This window comes from Neofelis nebulosa, chromosome 4 (genome assembly GCF_028018385.1).
Source record: "Neofelis nebulosa isolate mNeoNeb1 chromosome 4, mNeoNeb1.pri, whole genome shotgun sequence".
NCBI lineage: Eukaryota > Metazoa > Chordata > Mammalia > Carnivora > Felidae > Neofelis > Neofelis nebulosa.
In genome coordinates, this window is record NC_080785.1 from 155,247,079 (window position 1) to 155,268,744 (window position 21,666).

At 57.1% G+C, this 21,666-nt stretch overlaps 1 protein-coding gene across 12 annotated transcripts in view; it reads left to right on the top strand.

Moving 5' to 3' along the window:
- Positions 1–20,260, top strand: part of ZDHHC3 (zinc finger DHHC-type palmitoyltransferase 3) — a 59,042-nt gene extending 38,782 nt beyond the window's left edge. For 2 of the 12 annotated variants that reach the window (XM_058727266.1, XM_058727273.1), the window contains 5 exons: positions 3,893–3,989; positions 4,615–4,696; positions 4,808–4,900; positions 8,602–8,732; positions 19,937–20,260. In XM_058727266.1, coding sequence (XP_058583249.1) covers positions 3,893–3,989; positions 4,615–4,696; positions 4,808–4,900; positions 8,602–8,732; positions 19,937–20,194 — 661 coding nt within the window. In that variant the 3' untranslated portion in view covers positions 20,195–20,260. Of the gene's footprint in view, positions 1–3,892; positions 3,990–4,614; positions 4,697–4,807; positions 4,901–8,601; positions 8,733–9,353; positions 10,376–11,239; positions 12,946–19,936 lie in introns of those variants that run through there. The other 10 variants (XM_058727269.1, XM_058727275.1, XM_058727270.1 and 7 more) reach the window with 8 other exon arrangements.
- Positions 20,261–21,666: the final 1,406 nt, after the last annotated feature.

The window sequence follows — 21,666 nt, forward strand, 5'->3', positions numbered from 1 at the left end:
ACGAGGAGGCGGAGACCTGTGACCCTGGCAAAGCCTCACACCCCTCCACACACCCCTCGCCCCCACACGCCCATAACATGCTGAGGCTGGGACTCACGGACTGCTCAGGGCCCCTGTCTCTCTCTCGTGGTTATGACTGCCGATAAAACTTACACAGCAGTACTATTGTTTTAAAAGCATTTGACCTGCATCACCACTAACCTTGGGAGATCGGGTTGGGGCCAATCCTGCAGAGGGTGGTTCGGAGAAGCTGAGTTTCTCTGCCCGGAGCCCAGCACGGGGATCTGAGAGCAGTGTTCTGTCCGCCACGCTGGACTGCCCTACCCGAAATTGTTGCGGAGCTGGGACCAGGATGCGGTAGATGCCTTTTTGCATCTTTCCTCCTGTCCTGCTGGGCGTCCCATTCTGATGTGGTGGGGCCACTTCCCAGGCTAGCTCTTTCCCATCTGTGGCATCAGGACCCGCACTCAGCCGACCGTTGCTTGGTAAGCGCCTCTGCAGGGAGAGACACAGGCCCTCACGGACACAGCTGTGTCTCCATGGTGGGCCATCACCCAGGCCAGGCAGGGGCCTCGGCCAGCTCCTCTGGGGCTGAGCGCCAAGGGCCCTCGGACCTCGCCAGAGAAGGAACACAGGCGAGAAGGAGCCTGAGGGCATGGGAGCCCGTGAGCTTGTTGGGCTCCACTAGGCATTTGACGGAAGTGCTTCGGGGCCTGAAAAATGGCAGGGAACCTGGAGGAAGAGGGAAGGAGAGGCATCGCCGTCTTCTGGAACGTTGATTTAAAAACACAGAAGGGCTCAGGAAACCCCGAAGGCAGGAACGTCAAAAAATACCTCCATCGAAGACGTTTCGTCTCTCCAGTGACTGTTAGCGCAGGTTGAGGACCAGCTGCCAGGCCCTGGTGCCTGTGCCCCAGGAGCTCGCTCGCCCGCAGCGTCTCGCACAGGGGGCACAAAATGGTGCCCAAGAGGAGTCCCAGGAGGGGGCTGGTGCGCTCAGTACGGAAAGAGCAGCGAGGAGCCCCAGAGAGGAGAGGTTCTGCCGGGCGGCAAGCCTGGGTAAAGGGCCCCCTGCCTGCCTTGTCTGGGGAGGGGACCCCGCAGAGCCCCCTGCCCACCCAGCCACAGGGAACGGGAAGAGGGCTGGCTCTGAGGTGACCGATACCCCAGTGAGGTGTCCAGGGTTGTGGGAGGCTGCATTTTTTTCTTCCTCCTGACAGATGGCACCTGAGGCGAAGCAGCTGGGCGGCCCCGGGTAGGCCTTGCCCTTGTCCTCCAGGCCCCAAGTGCAGAACCGTTCAGGCTGCTAGTTTTGAGAGCCATGGGTGAGACGGCCCCTGATCAGGGCCATGTTCACGGATGGACCCCCCCACCCACCCACACGCGCCACCTCCCGGCCCCAGAGCCTGCCTCTGAACAACTGCGCCAGCCGGGGAAGAGGGACCACCTCGGCATTCCGTGTCTCCGCGGGCAGGAAGCTCGGAGCCTGGCACTCAGGGCCACCTTCTGTAGCCCAGCTGCTGTGCTCACTTGTCCTGCTCCCTGGAGGAGGAGGAGTGTTCTGCTGTGGCCTCCCAGGGACGCGTAACCCGTTGTGAAACTCACTTCCTGGGGCGCACGCGAGGTCTCTTGAGAAGCTGGGAGGAGAGCAAAGGACGGATGTGACAGCTCATTGAAACCCTGGGCGGCTTTCGGAGGATGTCAGGCCACTTGACCCCTCTGTGCTGCTGAGCAAACACTGCCTCCCTCAGAGCACCCACCGGAAGCCCCTTGGAGAAGGTGGCGGTGGCACTGAGCCGCCAGGCGCCTCTCCCCTCGGGAGTTTGGGCCCCAGATTGGAAGGGAGCTAAGACCCCAGGGCTGAGGAAGGACTTGCAAGGTGGCCCCATGAAGGGAACGTGGGGCCTGGTGGCTGCGGCCCAGGATGCAGGGAGCAGCTTATTCTTCACTGTCTACTTGTCTGTACTTTGAAACTTGTCTACTAGAGGAGGCGCCCGGGTGGCTCAGTCGGTTCAGCGTCCGACTTCGGCTCAGGTCATGATCTCACAGTTCGTGAGTTCGAACCCCGCATCAGGCTCTCTGCTGTCAGCGCAGAGCCTGCTTCGGATCTTCTGTCCCCCTTTCTTTCTGCCCCTCCCCCACTTGCACACACGTGCTCTCTCAAAAATAAACATTTTAAAAATTATTAAACTTGTATACTGGGAACAAGTGTTAGCTAATGAAGTATACATTATACATATTCACATGTATGTTTGTAATTGGAAACACATGCATACAGAGAGAGATGGGTTTATATCCCTGACTTTATATCCCTCCAGGTCCCTTTCGTGCCTCCTCCTTCTCCTGCTCTCCAGGCTCCCAGGGAGATTCTGGAGCTGGGCCAGCATCTCTGAGATGTGCCCATTTCCCCTGTATTAGGGAGGACCTTCAAGGTTGTGGAGAAGAACAAGGGTGGAGACTGACCAGGCCCCCACAATCTGTTGTCACCTTTTCCTTACAACACTTACTTCCTGTGGATGGGGAAGCTGAGGCCCCCAAGCTTGGCCAGCCTGACCAGAGTAGCTCAGCAGCCCCACCAAAGCTCACACTGTGCTTAGAAAAAGCCACACGTCCTCCTTGGGGTGTGGATGAGCCCGCAGCCCCGAGTTGGCCGTGGCTGTCCTTCAGAGTGGCCTGCACCTCCTGGCCTGGAGTGTGGGGAGCAGCTCACGCCCACACCCAGAAGATCTCCTTCCCTGGTGTCCCTGCCCCGACTGTCGGCCAGCCAGCGCTCAGCAAGTGTGAGCTCCCCCCGTGTGATCCTGATGAGAGCCCTTCTGCCGGGCTCCACTTGCCACAGCCCACGGTGCACTTGATGAAGAACCTGAGATAAAGTTAGTTGTGGAAACGAGTGGAAAGAAAAGCTGGGGTGAACTGAGGGGCTTTCAAAAGAGAAAAACCTCTAATCATCTTATTTCCGAGTGTACCTTTACAGCATCTCAAACTGTGTGGAATAATACTCTCAAGGAAATGTCAAGGAGCCTATGCTAATAAATTGAGGAAGGACCAATTTCTCAGTCCCAAAATGAGCCCAATCACAAGGTAGTAATTTGCAAATTAGAGAGAGTGTGCACACAAGCACAAGTGGGGGCGCAGAAGGGGCAGAGAGAGAGGAAGAGGGAGAATCCCAAGCAGGTTCCATGCCGTCAGCTCAGAGCCCAATGTGGGGCTCGATCTCAGGAGCCACGAGATCATGAGCTGAGCCGAAGTTGGATGCTTTAACCAACTGAGCCACCCAGGCGCCCCAAATTAACAGGATTTCTGATCGACGCTTAAGCTCAAATACATTCTGCTTTTTCAGCTAAGTGGATGCTGTCTTAGAGCTAAAAGGTTCTTGAAGGGGCCCTTCCTGCCGCCCTGAGACATCCTGCACCTGAGCCCACTCTGTGCCCTTCCAGCGCCCTCGTTGGGCCACCCTCCCTGCTAGCGCCCGGCCCTTGGGGTTTTGGTCTTTGGGGGGGAGTTAGGAGTGGCTTCTTTCTATACCCACCCCAGCCTGTCCATTTTCAAAACTGTTTCTTTGCTCTGTCCTTCTCAATAAACCAGATTCCCAGCCCAGTTACCGCCAGAGAGCAGCTTCCGGCTCAGATCCCCTCAGTTCCATCCTGTGTCTGTGTTAAACAAGAGAAGGGCCTTGTTGACAAATGACTGTCCCCTGTTTGGAATGACGTGACCCTGGGGGTCCTGACCCCACCTTCCAGGCCCCTTACAACACACCCAGCAAGCGGGACACGGGGCAGAGCCCGAGGAGGCCCCAGCCGCGGAGTAGAGCTGGGGGGTGGGTTCTCTGCTCCCCTCGGGTCCCCGCCACCGTGAGGACACCACTAAAGGTCTGCCTTGTGGGTCCTTTCAGTGTTTGTAAGCGGTGTATTCGGAAGATGGACCACCACTGTCCCTGGGTCAATAACTGCGTCGGCGAGAACAACCAGAAGTACTTTGTCCTGTTTACAGTAAGTCAGCTTCCAAATCCTGCCCCACCCTCGGGGGCAGGATGGTTTTTGCTGCTGTTCCAAATACCGCGTGGCCATGTAGACCTGCGCCTTTCTGCCAAAGCACTCCTAGCTCAGCCACGGCCTGCTCGTAGGCCCTTCGCCTGAGCGTCTAGAACACGGGCTCAAGCGGGTTGGCTCTAAGCAAGGGCCTTGTTCCCGTCCCAAGCATCCAGTCTGAGTAGCTAAACAAGGCAGTTCTGGTGATGACAACAAGCCCTCCCTCAGCTGCAGGTGGATAGAGGATAGTGTGAGGACTAGAGCACCTACTGGCAGTCAGCACCTTGACTTTCTGAGTGAAGGGAAGCCACGGGCCCAGAGCTCCCCCGCCCACCCAGGGCCCTGGTCACGCCTAGTCACAGGTGCTCGTCCGTGCACTCCTGGTGAATAGCTGCTCGCCTCGGTCCCAGGCCTGGGGTGCCAGACCGGTAGGGCAATCAGCAGATGCCTCCCTGGCTCTCTCCTGGTCAACCCTCAGCCTGACTGAGTGTTCCGGAATGGGAGGTTCTGAGGGCCCCTGTCCCGGGAGCCTGCGCGGTCAGAAGGTTCTCACAACAATGGCGTTTGCCCTGCTTTCCTGTTTCAGATGTACATAGCTCTCATTTCCTTGCACGCCCTCATCATGGTGGGATTCCACTTTCTGCATTGCTTTGAAGAAGACTGGACAAGTGAGTATATGCCAGGGCCTCCCTCCCTGCCCCCGGGGGGCAGTGTGTGACCCAGGCGGGGCGGGCTCTTGGTTTGTCTCATGGTGCCAGGGGCCAACCCCATTTTATCAGATCAGCAACAAGCCTACAGACTGCCCAGGGAAGGGACAGCAGAGGCCCGAACCTCTCTTCATGAAATAAAGCAGCCCCTTAAAAGTTCCACAGGTAAAGTAGTGAGGCGGACAGACCGCGTAGCCCGAGCGCGCCTGGGGGAAATGCAGACCCCCCCCCCCCCCCCGCCCCAGAAGCACGTCCCAGGGCGTGGGAGCCCTGCCAGGGAGAGGACCTTTGCTTCTGTGTCTTTAAGAAGAGGCACTTTAATCAAAAGTCATTTCCTTCCGATCTCCTGGAAATCCGTCTTGAACTTTGGGGTTGTTTTGTTTTGTTTTGTTAGTGGTTGTCTTTTAACTGCATAATTCCCAATCTACGTAAAGATCGTAGAGCAAAGCTTCCCGCTTTAGAATTACCTGTCTCACGGCACAAACACCAAAGAAGGAGCTCCAACCAGACGACCGCATAAATCCTGAGGAAAAAGTAGATGCTGAAGGAAGTCAATGCCGTTTTGTGATTTTTAAAGGAGAATAAAAAAATAAGAGATAAGAAAAAGAATTTTAAATAGGGGCTGGAGGAATTAAGAGAGGCCACGTGCTGGGCGAGATCTCGCACACACACGGTCCGTGAGAGCAGAAACATCAGACGGGTCCCCGTTTTCATTCTCCCGTCTTCCAGAAGTTTTGCTCTTCCCGCACGTACTGTCTTCTCGGCTATCTTGCTGGTCTTGTTCCGCAGAACCGGGGAGCCCCTGGGAAGCGGGGGGATCTTTAGCTCCCAGCCGGCTGCGAAGAGACTCTCCCTGCCTCTGCCCGTGGTTTGGCATCCGCCGCCTTCTGCCCTCTGTGGCCCTGCCCCCTGCCCTGTCCGGCCCGGCCCCGCCTAGGGGAAGAGACCCCGCGAGTCTCCGTCAGTGTGTGCTGCCGTGACCAAGTAGCATGGACTGGGTGACCTCAGCATTTATCTCTCGCCGTCTGGAGGCTGGGAAGTCCAGGATCAAGGTGCCGGCCGATTCAGTTCCTGGTGCGGGCTGTCTACCTGGCTTGCAGACGGCCACCTTCTGTGACCTCACACGGCAGAGAGAGGAGAGCAAGCTTTCTGGTGCCTCTTATACGGGCACTAGCCCCACCGTGAGGGGCTCCTACCATCACAACCTCATCTAACCCTCAATACTTCCCCAAGTCCCCATCTCCAAATAATATCACCTGGGGGGTGGGGCTTCCAAATACGAGTTTTGCAGGTGACACAATTCAGTCCATGTCCCCGTGTCCCCCAGTTTTCGTGACTACTGCATTTCTGGTGCCAGCCGGAGAGGGGGTGGGTCAAGCTAGTGGATAGTGGGGAGAAGAGTAGGGGCATCCATAGCATCCTGCGTAGCTGGGCAGGGCACCAGCGTGTTCCTCGGTGAGCATTCTGAACGTACATGTATCCTGCCAGGCCCTGGGGATCCAGTCCAACTCCAGATGTGGCCTTGGCGACTTGCCGGTAGAGTCTGACAAGGACGTTCTATCAACCCCATCGCTCCCCCTACCCCCCGCCGTCGGGCTGACAGACACAGGCAGTGATGAGAGTGACACTCGCCATCAATGAGGCAGAACGTCTCTGTCTTCAGCTCGCAGCTGGTAGGGGCCATTCCATTAATGCCTGCCAAGAGCCAGCGTGAGCAGTGCCTTATTTCAGTGTCACCACAAGCCCGCAGGGCGGGAGAGATGCTCCCACTTAGCAGATGATGAAAGCTGGGGCTCACAGGGGTCGAACAAGTCCCCAAGCTCACACAGCTAAGAAGAGGGCCGTGACTCAAGCGCCAGCCCGGAGCGGGCTCTTCCAGCCCCGCCTGGATGACTCCAGCGCCCCGGGTCCTCCCTGCATGTGCTTGATCGTCTGCAGTCAAGGTCCGTGACCAAAGAGGCTTGGGGCACCAGTTCCTGTGGCAGCTAAGGCTAGGAGGACCGTCCCCAAAGCGGAAGCCTGAGATCGGCCGTGCATGACGGTCACCACCATCACTGCTCAGCCGTGGATGAGCGGCCTTGCATCCAGCTTGTGCAAGAAGGGAGTGTCCCCAGAAGGAGGGCATTTGAGTTGATGTTGAGAGAAGGGTACAGTGGTAGTTCTGCGCGCCCTGGGTCTGGCTTCTGCCTCCCCCACTCCATTCGTAGTCCCCGGGGCCCACTCAGGAGGCCATGGGTGGAAGACATGCCGTGGCCCTGGGCTCTGCCGCCAGCTCCAGCCCCAGGGCAGCCCAGGTGGCTAAGGAAGGAGCAAGGACCTCTGTCCGGGGAGCACCCGCCACGTGCTCACCCTGGGCCGGTGCCGAGCTGTGCAGATGCTCTCCCGTGCATTCCTGAGCGGACCGCCGAACCAGAGCTCAGAGAGCCCCGGCCTTGTGCCCACATTCTTTCGTTACCAGGCGCTGTTCCGAGGCTGGTTGTACCGCAGGGAGCCAGCGTCCCGCCCTCCTGGAGCCGGAGTTGTGCTGGGAAAGGCAGGCAGGAGGCAAGGGCGGGAAGAAACACGACCGCACGGTGTGCGGGACGGGAAAGGCGCAGGAGCCGGAACGGAGTCTCCGTGGCGGCATCTTAGTAGCAGCTCGTGGTCGGGAGTTTCTTCCAGGATCCTCACCCTGCTGCGTCTGCCTGACCGCAGAACCGTTGGCCTGCCCACCACCCGGCCTAGCACAGAGGCAATAAGGGAAACGTCTGGAGGCATTGTTACGTCCCGAGAGAAACGTGAGGAGATCAAGGCATTTGGAGGAGATGTTCCTCACCCCCACCACCCATTCGGTGCCCATTCCCAGGTTTGACCTCCCTTGCCCCTCCGCACCTTCCTGTGAGGGAGGCGGCAGGGTGGCTCAGAGGGGCACCGAATCCCCAGATTCCCTGAGTTCCCAAAGCCCAGGGAAGCCCGACCCTGCCAGGACCCCTCCAGCCAGGGCAACAGGCCTGAGCACCGGGGCAACAAGAAACGTGCACCACGACCCAGGGTGACAGGCCCAGGCGGCTATCAGCGGGGGCAGGAGTCCCACGGTAGTGAGCACTGTCAGCTGGGACCCCCACCGCCCAATGTCTCCCCCAGGTGCCTCCGCTGAGGGAGACCTCACCGTCTCCCATAACACCTCTGCTTTTGTCTCCATTTGCGGGGGGCGCGGGGGCGGCTTCTGAGTTAGACTTGGTTCAGACAGAGGATTCTGCTGTTGAAGACAGAGCGGTGAAACCTCGCTGCTGTACCCAGGAGGGAGCGGAGGCCTGGACGGTCAGCCTGGGCTCGGAGAGAGGTTGGGAGAGTGAACGCGCCAGGCGGCCCTCCGGTTGGAGTGGCTGTCTCAGTGATGCGGACGCTCCCGAGAAGGACGTTTCCCACGGGGCTTGTTTCACACCCGGCTCGGGGCCAAGCCCGGCAGCCAGGCCGCCCCCTCGTAAAACCTCGAGTCCCAGAACCACTTGAGTGATCCTCCAGATGTGCCCCTTCCGGTCACCCAGAAGCAGACAGAGGGACCGGAACGTCCAGAAAATTCACAGCCAGACCAGAACCAGACTGAGGCCGCTCCTCCACCTGTACAGCCCACGTTGTGCTGAGGAGAGGAGGGCCTCCCTGCCTTCATGCCTCAGCCCCGGGGGCCCTTCTGGGTCCTTCCACGTGCTTGGCACCAGGATACAGACACACTGGCCTGGAAAGAGAGTGAGCAAGGAACAGGGGTTAGGAGGGGCCGGATGGGCCCCGGCAGGCCAGGAGGAGCCGAGTCCCGCCGGGCCGAGCAGTGCGAGCGGGCAGGGGGCGGGGACAGCAGCCCCAAGTCCCACGTGACCCTTTTCTTCCAGAGTGCAGCTCCTTCTCGCCACCCACCACGGTGATCCTCCTCATCCTGCTGTGCTTCGAGGGCCTTCTCTTCCTCATTTTCACATCAGTGATGTTTGGGACCCAGGTGCACTCCATCTGCACAGACGAAACGGTAAGCGGGCGGCCTGCCCACCAGCTCCAGCCCTGGGCTCGGGGCATGGGAGGGGGCGGGGGGGGGGGGCATGGTGGGTGTGGTCGGCTTGCAGGCCAAACCCGGGAGCCCAATGGCCAGGGCCCAGGTGTGCAGGGTGTGCACGTGTGCACACACACACACACACACAAACAGGTCCCTCCTTGGGGCCGGCACGGCAGGTTGCACCAGGAATGGGACCCAGCAGCCTTGGGAAGGGTGCTCTTTGCCAAAAGACCTTCCGTCCTCCCTTGATGGTTCTGTCTTACACACTGCGCTGTGTCAGGCACTCTGCTGGGCCCGGGGACATCCTTCCCACCCGAGGGCCCTAGGCCTGCAGAGAGGATGATGGACAAAGGAAGGGTGCCTTAGCTGGCACGGGCAGGGTCAATTTCCCACAGGAGGTGACTTCACGAGCAGGTCCAGAGGGCAGAGTCAGGAATCAGCCTGCCTCAGACCCCGCCGAGCGGTGGGCAGGGGCTCTCACCTGGCCTCTAGGTACCTCTGCCTGGCCCACCTCTGGCCCAGCTCGTCCTTTGCCTTCTCCCCACACCCCACCCCTACCTCCACCCTACCCACAGCCCCACCTCTGGGAACTTTCAGGCAGCTGGCTGGGCAGGACTGAGGCCCACTCACCCGGCGCCACGGACGACACCGCCTCCTGACTGTCCTAAGTGTCCAAAGCCTCAAGGTGGTCAATCCATTGCTGTGATGTGGGCATTTCTTCCTTTTTTGGCTTTGGGTTCCAGACAAGGGGCCCCAGGTCGTAGGTCCCTCCTGCCACTATTCCTGCCTTCCCAAGGTCCCCCCTCACGGGGCAAGCCTTGGTCATCTACGGGCCCTCCGGGGCGGCTCTGGGCCCGCTGACTAGTCAGCCTCAGGTGGTGGCTCACAGGAAGACACACTCCCTGCCCCTGCTGCCTAGGCCCCTCCCTGCGAGTGTGGAAAATCAGGCGTTTACCCTCCCGGCAGCCAAGGCAACATCGTTTAGATCGTGGGGATCCCCGGCGGTGTAGAATGTGGGGGCTTGGGGGGCTCTCGGCAACTTTTTTATCCTTTATACGAGATAACGTCATTGTAAGAGTTTCTTTCAAAATAGTAGCCCATGGTATAGTTCCAGCTGTGTGTCCAAGCAGTAAATGCAGCCAACTTCTCTGCATAAGACCTGCAGGGACCCCAGAGGTGACCGGCCCGGCCCGCCCCCTGTTGGATGCTGCCAGGCCCCACAGGCCGTGGTGTGGGGGAACCCGAAGGAAAGCTCACACAGCCCGGGCCCTAGTTGTTCTCCCCCTTCAGGGCCTTGCCTGAAGGGGATTGTGTTGGGAAGGAAAGGAGAAAAGAAGGAAGGGCCCCGCTTGGGAAGGGATGCCTTCCCCTCCACCTGCATCCGCCCAGTCCCCGGCCAGGAGTAGAGGCTTCACTTAGGCTGGCCCCTCAGGCTCTTCCCTACTCCTCCTCCTCCTCACCAGAGACCACGGCAGCCAGCTGCTCCAGCCAGACCGCTCGGCCAGGCTCCTGCCAGGCTGCTTCTCTCCAGTTCCGCCCTCAGGCCCTGCCTGCTCACCAGCTCCATCGGAAGGGGGGAGAAGGGAGGGAACTCTTCCTCCCCAGCCTACTCTCCCCGTGAGACTTTGGGGGGGGGGGGGTAGCCCAGGCTCTGCACAACCACCAGATGGCCCCTGGCCCCACTTCTTCCCAAGGGAGCACTAGGAAGCCGTTTGCCGTGCCTGGGGCTGGCTGTCTGTCCAGGCAGCCCCTCTAACCTTTACTAATCCCTTTCCTTCCTCCTCTGTGGTGGCTTCTCCCCTCCCCCGCCACGGTCTCTTACTCCCGATGGACCTTCTCAGGTCTGCCTTGCCAGCGCCGCTAAGCAGGGTGCTTCTTGACCTCCCAGACTGGCAAGACTCACAGCGCCAGAGTGGTCATTGATTTGTTTGTTTCTTCCTTTCTTTTTTTTTTGTCTGCAAAGTGGTCATAGTAGCATCAAACTTGAACCTAGCCCAAATGAAAGGCCAGCAACGGCTCTCACGATCGCGAGCCCCTGCCAGCTCTGAGGCTTGTGGCACCAAAGCCTTCTCCGTGTTCCCACACACCGCCGGGCCCGGCACCAGGCCGGAAGCGCCCCTGCAGAACCTGGGCCACGTAGATGTGCGCCTTCCCTGAGCAAAACACACCGGAAGGGCATGACCAGAAATGCTGGCGTAGTGGCCTGTGGGCCTGGGCGTGAGTTTGCTCGTTTTCCCCTCCCTGCCTGGAGGGGCTTGTAAACTAGGTGCCCAAGCCCCACCCCCCACAAAAAGCGAGATTTTTTTTTGTTGTTCCCTTTAACACTTTTTATGAGAGAAAGAGAAGAAAAGCGTAGCATGCAGATAGCTTTATGGCTTTCAAAGGAAGCATTTACTCCATTCACCTCAGGCTAATGGACGTCCCTCCCCAAAAACCACAGCAATAAAGTGCTTGACTGAAAGTATGATTGTTCTTGTTTTCAGGGAATAGAACAATTGAAAAAGGAAGAGAGAAGATGGGCTAAAAAAACAAAATGGATGAACATGAAAGCCGTTTTTGGCCACCCCTTCTCTCTAGGCTGGGCCAGCCCCTTTGCCACGCCAGACCAAGGGAAGGCAGACCCATACCAGTATGTGGTCTGAAGGACCCTGACCAGCATTGCCCCTCAGACACAAACCACATCACAGCACTACCGTCCCATCCGTCCTCATGAATGTTTAAATCGAAAAAGCAAAACAACTATTCTAAAACTTTTTTTTTTTTTTTTTTTTACATCTCAAGTAAAATGGCTGAGCATTGCAGAGAAAAAAAAAATGTCCCCATGTTTTATTTTTAAAAGATCATCCTTTCTATTTTTTGGTGACCGAAGCTGCTCTTTTTCTCCCCCCCTTTTTTAAAATCACTTCTCTGGCCTCTGGTTTTCCTCTCTGCTGTCTGTCTGGCATGACTAACGTGGAGGGTGCTGTCTCCGGGCCAAGCCCACCTCTACTAACTGAGTGAGACTTAACGCCGGTACGCGGATGGACCGGCCCGGATGCCCAGTTGGGGATGCGTAGGAGAGGCAGGAAGGCCATGACCTCCCACTGCCCAGGAGGCGGTGGCAGGCAGCCCGATGGGACTTAAAACCTCACCGAAGACACCAAAAGAGGGGCAGGATCAGGGCTGGAGCCCTAAGACGGGCCCTTGACACGGCGGCCTCATCCCCCACGTGGACACGGTTTGCCTCCTCGCACGCCATGGGATTGGGGTGCTTAGAGTGACTTTTGGGGGGAGGGTGGTGGGATCAAAGGGGTTTCATTTGTATTCTGAATCACCAATTATATTCCCGCTGATTATTTGGACGAATGTGAAGGAGAGAAGTTTTTCCAGTTCAAAATGCCTTACACAGTCAAAAGGAGAAAAAAAATCACTCGATTTCAGGTTTCCTTTGTCTGATTACTCTTAGCACCCGCCCTCTCCCCTGTCCTAGCAAGGTGTCAGTTAAGCGGCAATAATGCTGAGTGACAGAGTGACACAGCACAGTCCCCTAGTGCCCAGCCCCGTCGTCAACCACCCCCCTCCCCTGAACCCATTTTGTAAATCGCTAAAGTGGGCTCCCTTTCTGATATTTTAGACACATAAATGTACACGTACCCACGTCTTCTCTGTATTTTAACCTGGGAGGCTGTCGTCTTGGCCTGGGGCTGCCCACGATGCGGGGGCGACATTACAGCCCCCAGACTTTGGAAAGCTGGCAGACAGCCACCCCTGCTCCCCGGAATCATCAATCGGCTGGCACCGGGGACTGAGGAGCGTTTCCACCTGGAGGCACTTCCTGTGTGAAACCCCATTTAAAAGAGGAAGGCCTGAAGATAGCGGGGAGATGAGACGGGGACGGGGAGTGCCCGCCGCAAATGCAGAAATCACAGACATCTGAGCGCTGACCATCTGTGAATCCGTACACGTGGATTTGGTTTTTGGGTTTTTTTTGTTTTTGTTTTTTTTACGTGATCACCACGAAGCTCCTTTTTTAGCTTGTGCTTGGGGAGGGGCGGGGTAAGGGTTATTAAGCCCAATCAGGATAGGGAGGAAATTCCTCTAGCCTATGTGATTTTCCATGAACAGTAAGTGGAGCGTGCTGCCTCTCTTCGATTCTGTCCGTGCTTCCACATGGAAACAAAAATGCAATAAAATTTTTCCAAAACCTGTTCTCCTTGAGCCGTGCTCTCTCACCTTGTTCCCTTCCGGGAGAGCCCTGGCGGGGCCTTCATTCCATTGCTCTTAAAGGATCTTTATCTCTGCGGCTCTTGAGCGAGGTTTCGGCCGTGTTGTTTTTAAAGGACGCTAGGCACCCCGCTCTTGACCAAGCCTGCCCCTGGGCCTTGGCTCTGGCTTTCGGCAGCCTGAATCCCTCATATGCTCCTGGGCTACAGAAGTCTTCAAGTCTGCAGACTTTGCTTAGTCCCACGCGTGGGGAAGAGGCGCGTCGGCCGCTGCCCACCCAGCAGAGAGCAGAGTCGGGCCAGGGGAAGTCGCCGAAAACCTCCACGGACAGTGCCAGTGCTTCGGGGAGTTCCTCATCCCCCGTCCCATGTGAGCCGCGACCCTTCCCCAAGCCAGTCAACTCTGCCTTGACTCTCTTATGCACTTGATGTTTGCTAGAAGTCAGGGCTGAGATCTGAAGCGGGTTGGGTTTTTATTTTAAGCAGCTTTAAAAAAAAATTTTTTTTTGTTTAATATTTATTTGAGAGAGAGAGAGAGGAGCATGAGTAGGGGAGGGGCAGAGTGCGACAGACACGGAATCCGGAGCAGGCTCCAGACTCTGAGCTGTCAGCACAGAGCCCGACATGGAGCTCGAACCCACGGGCTGGGAGATCGTGACCTGAGCCGAAGTAGGATGCTTAACCGACTGAACCACCCAGGCGCCCCTGAAGCGTTTTTTTTTTTTTTTATGCTCTGTTTAAATCTCATTTATAGCATTTGCTCCCTACAGGCTTTTTTCCCTTCCTTCCTTCCTTCCTTCCTTCCTTCCTAACAGTTCCCTGAGGTGTGTGAAGAAGTGTCTCTGACCTGCTCCCTCCCCTCAGGGATCCATCCCGTGGGAGGCATTGCTGCCTTTCTGGTCCTCCCTGCTGGGGGTATATTTTTTAAGTATTTGGTTGCCCTCCTAACACTCCATCTTCAAGGCCTTTTTTTTTTTTTTAAGTGACCCAGGTTGGTTCTTTTCCCCATGGAATTTCTAAGGAATGCAGCAGATAGTGCTGAAAATGTATTGATTTTTTTTTTGAGTCCTAAAAATAGAAATTCATCCTTTAAACCCGAGCCTAGTATTCATATCCTCCCCAGAGAAAAAGGCTGCTTTTGACAGCCTTTTCCCGTATGATTCTACCTCTGGGCTTTGACGAGCCCTTGGGCTGAAAGAAGGAAAGTTCCCAGGCTCTTCAGCCAGAGGGATATGCTGCTCTCAGCAGATAGGAATATCCCAAGACTCCCGGTGGATTTCCTAGTTCACGTTCATGGAGATGGAAGACAGTTTTCCGGGAGTTATTAACTAGGGAACGAACGCGGCTGTCGTTGGGAGTAGAGTGGTCCGCAGCCTGGCGTCCGCACTGGAAGAAGCGATCCCCGCCGAGCTCTCGGCATTCCCAGACGGCTGAGGACACAGGACGTGTCTCCCCACAAAAGCGGCCCAGCTTTTGGCTCTGACGGCACTGGATGGCACGCACTTGCGAAATGGGTCTGTAGCAGCCGTGGTCTTTCGGAGTGGGGGCCCTGGAGAGTGGCCGGGAGAAACCAAGGAAGGCGAGGTGGCCGGCTGGATTGGGGGACTCCCTCCCACCTGTGACCTCAGGTTTGTGCCCATAGCAACCGGACTGACCGTGCAAAAGGCCTGCGTCCGGGCAGATCTCTGCCTACGTGCCCGGGCTGGGTGACCTTGTGCCCACGAAGTGAGCTTGGGCAGCCGTGCGTGTGTCACATCCCCTGCTAGTCACACCGTCTCATCTCTGGAACACTTTATCTTGGAAGAACCAAAAGTCAGGCACCCGGAATCACCCGTTCTTCCTCATTCTGGCTCGGCCGCTGAGAAAGTTACGACCCCCCTTCCTGTTGCAGGGATCTTTCCGATGAGGGAAGTTAAGAAATGTTTATTAACCACCCATGTGACCTGCGCATCCCACAGAAACCCCGGACTTCAGGAGGCCACCTTGGGCTCTTCCAGCCAGGCTAACAGGTTTTTAGCTTCTCTCATCTCACGGCTTGTGGTGCATCGACCAGACAGGTGAGCCAGCCAGTGGAGCCAGGGGGTCTCAACATAGAGGGCGCCCTTAAATACCAAAGAAATGTGAAGAGAGGAAGATTTTGCCAGAATCCCTCTCAAGAATCTTCCTGCTGGCGGTGCCCCGAGGCAGTGCTGGTCTGGTCCCCAGACCAGCAGCATCCGCATCACCTAAGAACTTGTTAGAAATGCCCATGCTGAGGCCCCAGCCCAGATCCTACCCAGTCGGAAACTCTCGGGGCCGGGCCCAGCGATCTGGATTTCACAAGCCCTCCACGTGACTGGGACACACGCTCAAGACTGAGAGTCCACTTGGGGCGCGCGGGGGTCACCCCCGAGGTGGTCGGCCCCTGGTGCCTGCCGACGATACGGTCCCATGTGGTGCTGGGTGGGGCGTGCTGACCGGAAGCCCCTCTCCCCTCACAACCCACAGCCTCCCCAACCAATGAATGCTGAGCAGACGGGAAAAGTCTCTCTTGGAAGGGGAGCCAGGCTAGTAGTCTGTCCAGCGGCCTTTCCGCACATTTCATCTGTCCGACTGGGTTCTGCTCCAAGGGGTCCATAGGATAGAAGGACTTCACGGTGACACGGAAACAGGCCGCTGGCCAGTGTACTCTCCCTAGCCCCGGACCTCATTGGTGACCAAGAAAGTCATTGGTGACCTGACCATCGTGAGTACTCTAGCAAATCCGAGTGGCCGCCGGGGGAAGGCACATGTTCTCCCAGGGATATGAGGATGCCCCAGATTTCTGCTGCTGTAGTGTAGTCTGGTAACCACGTCCTTCCTGTGTGACTTTGGACACTTACGCCTCCATCTCTTCTGTAAAACCGGGGAGCTTGTCCAAATCGCAAGGTTGCAGTGAGGATTACATGAGGGTCGTGAATGTCAGCGTGACGATGGCTTTCGTAGATGTTGGCTCCGTTAGAGCTCTGCTGTTTCAAACCGCGCTCACAACTGTTGGTGATCTGTGAGATGGGTTCATTGGGGTTCACCACGGCAGTTTTTAAAAAAATAAATATAAAAATGCATTACAGTTGTAGAATACGTGTGGTTTCGTGAAACTTTGCAGGGGGTGGCGCCGGGCCGCACAGAAAAGCATCACGTGTTGCGGGTCGCGGTCAAAAGATGTGAACCACAGATGCGGCGAGAGCGATCGGACCGTCTAACGAGGAGGGCGCGAGGCATGGGCAGCAGCGGCTCCGACTTTCTCCATCCGATGATGTGGGGAGCAGGGGGACAATGAGCTTTTGCTCTGTGGGCCTCAGTTGAGTCTTTACTTCCTCAGTTGAGTCTCTGCCTTCCTTGGGAGCCTTAGTCCTGGTACATTCAATGTGGGACCTGGGTGGGTTTGCTTGCAGATGACAGTTCACGTGTCTTCCTGGCCGAGGGGGCCCAAAAGCCCCCAGTCACACACTCCCTCCTAGACATGCTGGCGTTAGCCGTTCCCCCAGAACCAGGAATCGACCATTCTTGTCTGCTTGAGCCTGAAGTGGGTATTACTGTCGCCTCTGCAGACCTCCAGCTTAAGAACTCTGCCTTCGGGACGCCCCGAAACCCACACAAAACTCAAAATCGAGTCCTACCGGGAAAAAGAAACCCCATTGGCCCCTCCTGAGCCAGACCCTCGGGCCTCATTGTAGGCATCAGATTTGTTTGAAATATTTGCTTCTGTCCAGACTCAGGGCTGACACACCTGGATGTCGGGAACTTTATCTGGTGGACAGGCCGGGCGCTGGGTGGAATTTGTTTTACGAGCTTGGAGAAGAGATTGTGCGGAGTCCAGAGTGTTCGCCTGGGAACACACGGCTGGAACGGAACATAGTAATCCCGCTGGGCTCTCTTGCTTCGTTTTCCTCTGTGGCTTTGCTCTGCCTTTGCAGTCAGCACGGGGAGAGTGAGAATTTGTAGTAGGATTGAAAACGCGTTGGGCAGAAGGAAGACGCTGGTTCTCGCCACGGCTCTGACGACCAGGACAAGCTTCGGCCGCTGTAAGGGCCTCTCAGAAACCTCTGGTTTTCCATCTGCCAAGTGTCACTACCAACGCCCACGTCCCCTCAGGGCGGTTGTAAGGATCCACAGTCGCGGCTTGGAGTGAGCCCAGTGTGGATACGGTACATCTGTCATTTCCGGGTGTCCCCTCTGTAGCCTGGCCTGCCTCATGATGATGCCTCAGCTTCCCTGACGTCATGCTTAAAATGCCTCTCTTGACTGGCCGCAAAGGATCGCAAAGTGGTGCGATCATTTGGTGACCCAAAGCAGGTCACCCTCGGTTGGCCATTGCTGCTTGTGCTGAATAAGGAGGCCTGGAGAGGGGCCAGTCCGTGAGCTGCACCACATCAGGTGCTCGTGACCGAAGGGAGGCCCCCTCAAAGGTTGTCAGCAGGGTCCGTGTCCTGAAATAGCTGTTCTGCTCTGATTGTAAAAGCAACACCTGCTCGTCGGTGAAACCTTAGAACGTGTGGAGAGTCCACAGAAAGAAACACAAACCATCTCACATCCCGTCCCCAAAGGTCCCATGATGTCCTGTGCAACTAACTTCTTTGTTCCCTTGTTAACCACGGGGACAGGATTTTCCAGTGCGACGTGAAGCTGTATTAGCCCCATTTTCCATGGCTGACTTAGCCATCGCTGTTGGACGTGTTGGCTGTTTGCAGCTTTTCACGTTGTAACTGAGTACTGGAGACCGTTGCTCACGTCTGTGCGTCTCAGATTTTTTAAACTTCTTATTGTGAAAGAATTTCAGACTTACAAAAAAAGTGGAAAACATAGCCCGAAGAGCTCCCCAGAACCCCTTCCGTCAGTTTTTCCAAATGTAAACATTTCATATAACCATGATACAAATGCAGGAACCTGGAAACGCATTGATATCATTAACTGATCTATATGCTTTATTCAGATTTCTCCAGGTGCCCCACTGAAACCCTTCTCTGTCCCAGGAGGCCACAGTTCATCCCTTGTCGTGCTCTAGTCCAATCTGTGACATTCCTCAGGCTTTGTCTTTCGTGAACTTGACCCCCGTTTTTAATTTTTATTTTATTTTTATTAAGAAAATATTTTTAATGTTTATTTTTGAGAGCGAGCGTGCATGCCTGAAAGGGGGACAGAGGCTCCAAAGCGGGCTCTGTGCTGACAGCAGAGAGCTCAATGCAGGGCTCAGACTCACGAACCATGAGATCATGACATGACCTGAGCCAAAGTCAGACAACTGAACCACCCAGGTGCCCCGAACCCTTTTAAAAAAATGTTTATTTATTTGGAGGGGCGGCACAGAGAGAGAGAGAGAGAGAGAGAGGAAAGAATCCCAAGCAGCCTCCCACGGTCAGCACAGAGCTCCATCTCATGAACCATAAGCCGAAATCAGACCCTTGGCCGACTGAGCCACCCAGGCACCCTGTGACCCCTTTTTGTCAATTGAGGTGAAATTCACATAACATAAAATCAACCAATTTCGTGTGTGCAATTCAGTGGCATTTAGCACAGACCTACTTCTGTACACAGTCACCACTCTATCTGGTTCCAAAGCATTTCCATCAGACTTCGACCCTTTTGAAGGTTGGAGGTCACGTATTTGGTAGAATAGCCTTCAGTTTGCATTTGTCTGATGTTTTCTTGAAATTAGGTCAAGCTTATGCATTTCGGGCAGGGCCACCGGGGAGAGGTCCCGGGTATGTCTCGTCCTGAGGCCTATGACATTGACACATCTCAGTGATGTTAACTTTGATTTGGGTAAGGTGATACCCGCAAAACATTCCCTCACTGTAAAGTTACTGGTCCGCCCTTTGTAATTAGCAGCTTACGAGCAGATTCTTTAAACTACAGTTTTTTTCAAAAGCCAAGACACTGAAATCTGTGAGATGGGGTGGGAAGAAAGAGTGCTGGAGGAGAACTGGCCCGCAGGATGGGGCGGAGCTCAGTCTAGGCGTGCCTCAGTTTCTCTTTCCACATAACAGAAGGGATCATTCCGGTTATGTGAGGCTCTTGTGTGGAGAGGAGGAGGAAACCTAGAACGAGGTACTCAGGGATCATTCCGAGGTGGAATGAGGCGTGTGAATGAGCAGGGCCGGTGCCCGGCAAACCCGCAGCACATTCCCTGGGTTTCCGGAAGGGACAGAGAAGGCAGAGGCCCCAGTGCTAACGGTGGGGCTAAAGGCCTTTGTGGAGGGTGCTGTGGCCTGAAGAGCTGGCCTGGCTGTGCCTTTAACTCCTGTGGGCTTTCCCCCTTACCCGACACCCTCTTTCTGTGGCCTGGCAGCTGAGTCGCCGCTGACGCCCAGAGGCAGGTGAGTGGGCAGCTTGGGAGCAGCGGCAGGGCGTGTCTGCGCATGAGTGGGGCCCGACGCCGGCCCGGGCCTCCCCACGGCGGCCCCGCGCGCCCCCGGCTGCCCGCCGCATGTTGGCACTAGCTATGCACACCCCTGCTTCCTCAGCCCCAGCGTCGTGTGTACCTGTGCTCTGCCCTTTCCGCCTGCATCCCTTCTTCGTGCTAAGTCGGCTGCACCTGCTGGGGGGGTGGGGGCGCGGCCCAGAATCCCCAGGGAGGGGTCGTCTCTCTAGGGCTCTCAGGGCAGATGCGACATCACTCCTTGGCCCTGGGCCCCTGGACGGCCTGGACTGACTTAAGGAGGCTGGGCGGCCCCCCAGCACCTGTGGGAGGAAAGGACAGAGGCCTGGAGGGCGGGGAGGGGACACGGGCCAGCTCCCCAGGAAGGCCCTGCTTGGCTGTGCCGCTCTCCACTGCTCTCTGCCCGCACCCCATCCGTCCCTAGGGCCCCACAGCCCTGACCTGGCCCCGGCAGTCCGTGTCCCTCCGGCCCCCTCGCCCACGCCCTGGGCCTCCGTGCTCTGCCGTGCCGGGGCTGGGGGTGAGCTTGAGGGCGCAAGGCCCGCACCACGCTGACCCTCTTTGTCCCGTTGTCCCTCCAGGGCATCGAGCGCCTCAAACGAAAGCACCAGCCCAGGGAGCGCAGGGCCAGCTGGAAGTCGGTAAAGGAGACCTTTGGTGGGGACTTCTCCCCGAACTGGTTCAACCCCTTCTCCCAACCGTGCGACCCAGAGCCTCTCAGTGACAGGGACTGGGTGCGGCAGGTGGCCTCGCTGTCCGACATGGACAACACGGAGACGACAGAGGAGCAGTCGGAGGAGAGGAAGGATGAGGACTCTGTGGAGGTGATAGATGAGTGAAGCTGCCGTGGAGGGAGGGCCGGACACTGAGAAGCCGCTGGCGACCCCGGCTGCGGGTGTCATGGCCACGGCGTGTTGTGATGCGCCACCCTGCACCCCTGCACCCCACCGCTCCCTGCAGACCCCTCGCTGTCATCGCCAGCCCCTGTGCCCCCTCCTATCTCCCCAGGCCGGGGGGGGGGGGTGGCTGGAGGTGACGGGGGGATGAGAGACTCTCGGGGTCCATCTAAGAAGAGTCTGCCCAGAGCGGGATTGTCTGTTCTTCCAGAGGGTCCTTTGTGACCGGCACGGCCCGGCCAGCAAAGGACGCTCTAAACTGGGCAGCCCAGGGGCAGGGAGGAACTTGCCTTTGGATTTTCCTGGGATGTCTGTCTCCTCTTGGGAAGGTTGGCGCCCCGGCTCCTGACTTTTGAGAACAAAGGCCATGATGTTATGACGGGACAGGGCAGGGCTGGCCTCGGGGCCTGGGGTAGACACTGACACCAGGAGAGACCAGCCTCGAAAGTTTGCAGAGGCCCAGCTGCTCCCAGAAAGGCTTCCCTGAGCCTGTCTACACAGAAGAAGGGCAGGGCTGCCACAGCAGCTGGCACGGGCCAGGCTGGGTCTGAGGAGGGCCCCATGCCCCATACTGGGCTGCACACATGTACGTGCGACACGTGCCCGGGGTTGGAAACATGGGTTCTGACCATAACTGTGTCGGGACAGTGGCACCAAAACTCAGCTCCCTTTCCATCCCAAAGATGCCTGCCTTGTGGCTACAGGTCTGTCCATTCACAGACAGGGACGGGGGAGAGGACCTATTCAGAGCTGCTGGGGACTCTCTGACCGCCCCCCTGAGAGCTTAATTAACTTTCCCTCTGGAGGGAGTCTAACAACCCAGTTGTGCAGAACTGACCAGAAATCTGGCCCCTGTGTTTTAGGCCAGGTCTCCTAAGATAGGGTCCAACTTGTCTCTCTGAAGGGTGGGTGGTGGCCAGGGCCTGCAGATGGATGGACCGGGAAGACCAGACAGACGCACAGACTCACGAGCACACGCGTGCGCACACACACACACACACACCGCACTTTGCCAGGATGAGCCTGGACCCCCGCCACTCCGTGTGAAGGCTGAAGTGTCCGTGGCCATCACTGAAGGCCTTGGCAGGGGTCCTGGGGCTCTGAGACCCCATTCCAACAGGTGCCGAAGAGGCGTCTTCCACACAAAGTCCTACCGAAGGGTTCGGGTCTCAGTCTGGTGTTAAGAATGGATTCACCACCCCACCTCTCCTAAGTAAACCTTGGTTCTCTCTGGCCCGTCGTCCCAGGGTCAGCGGGCACCAGCATGGGAGTAGGGCTCGGGCACCGAGGCACAGCCTGCCCGTGCCAGGTCTCTGTCCGGGGCTCCAGGCAGAAGAGCAGGAGCCCCTCCACCGCCCCCAGAGGGCCTATAGCCCCAGTTAAGTGGGGAAGGTCAGAGTTTGGAGGCACAGCCC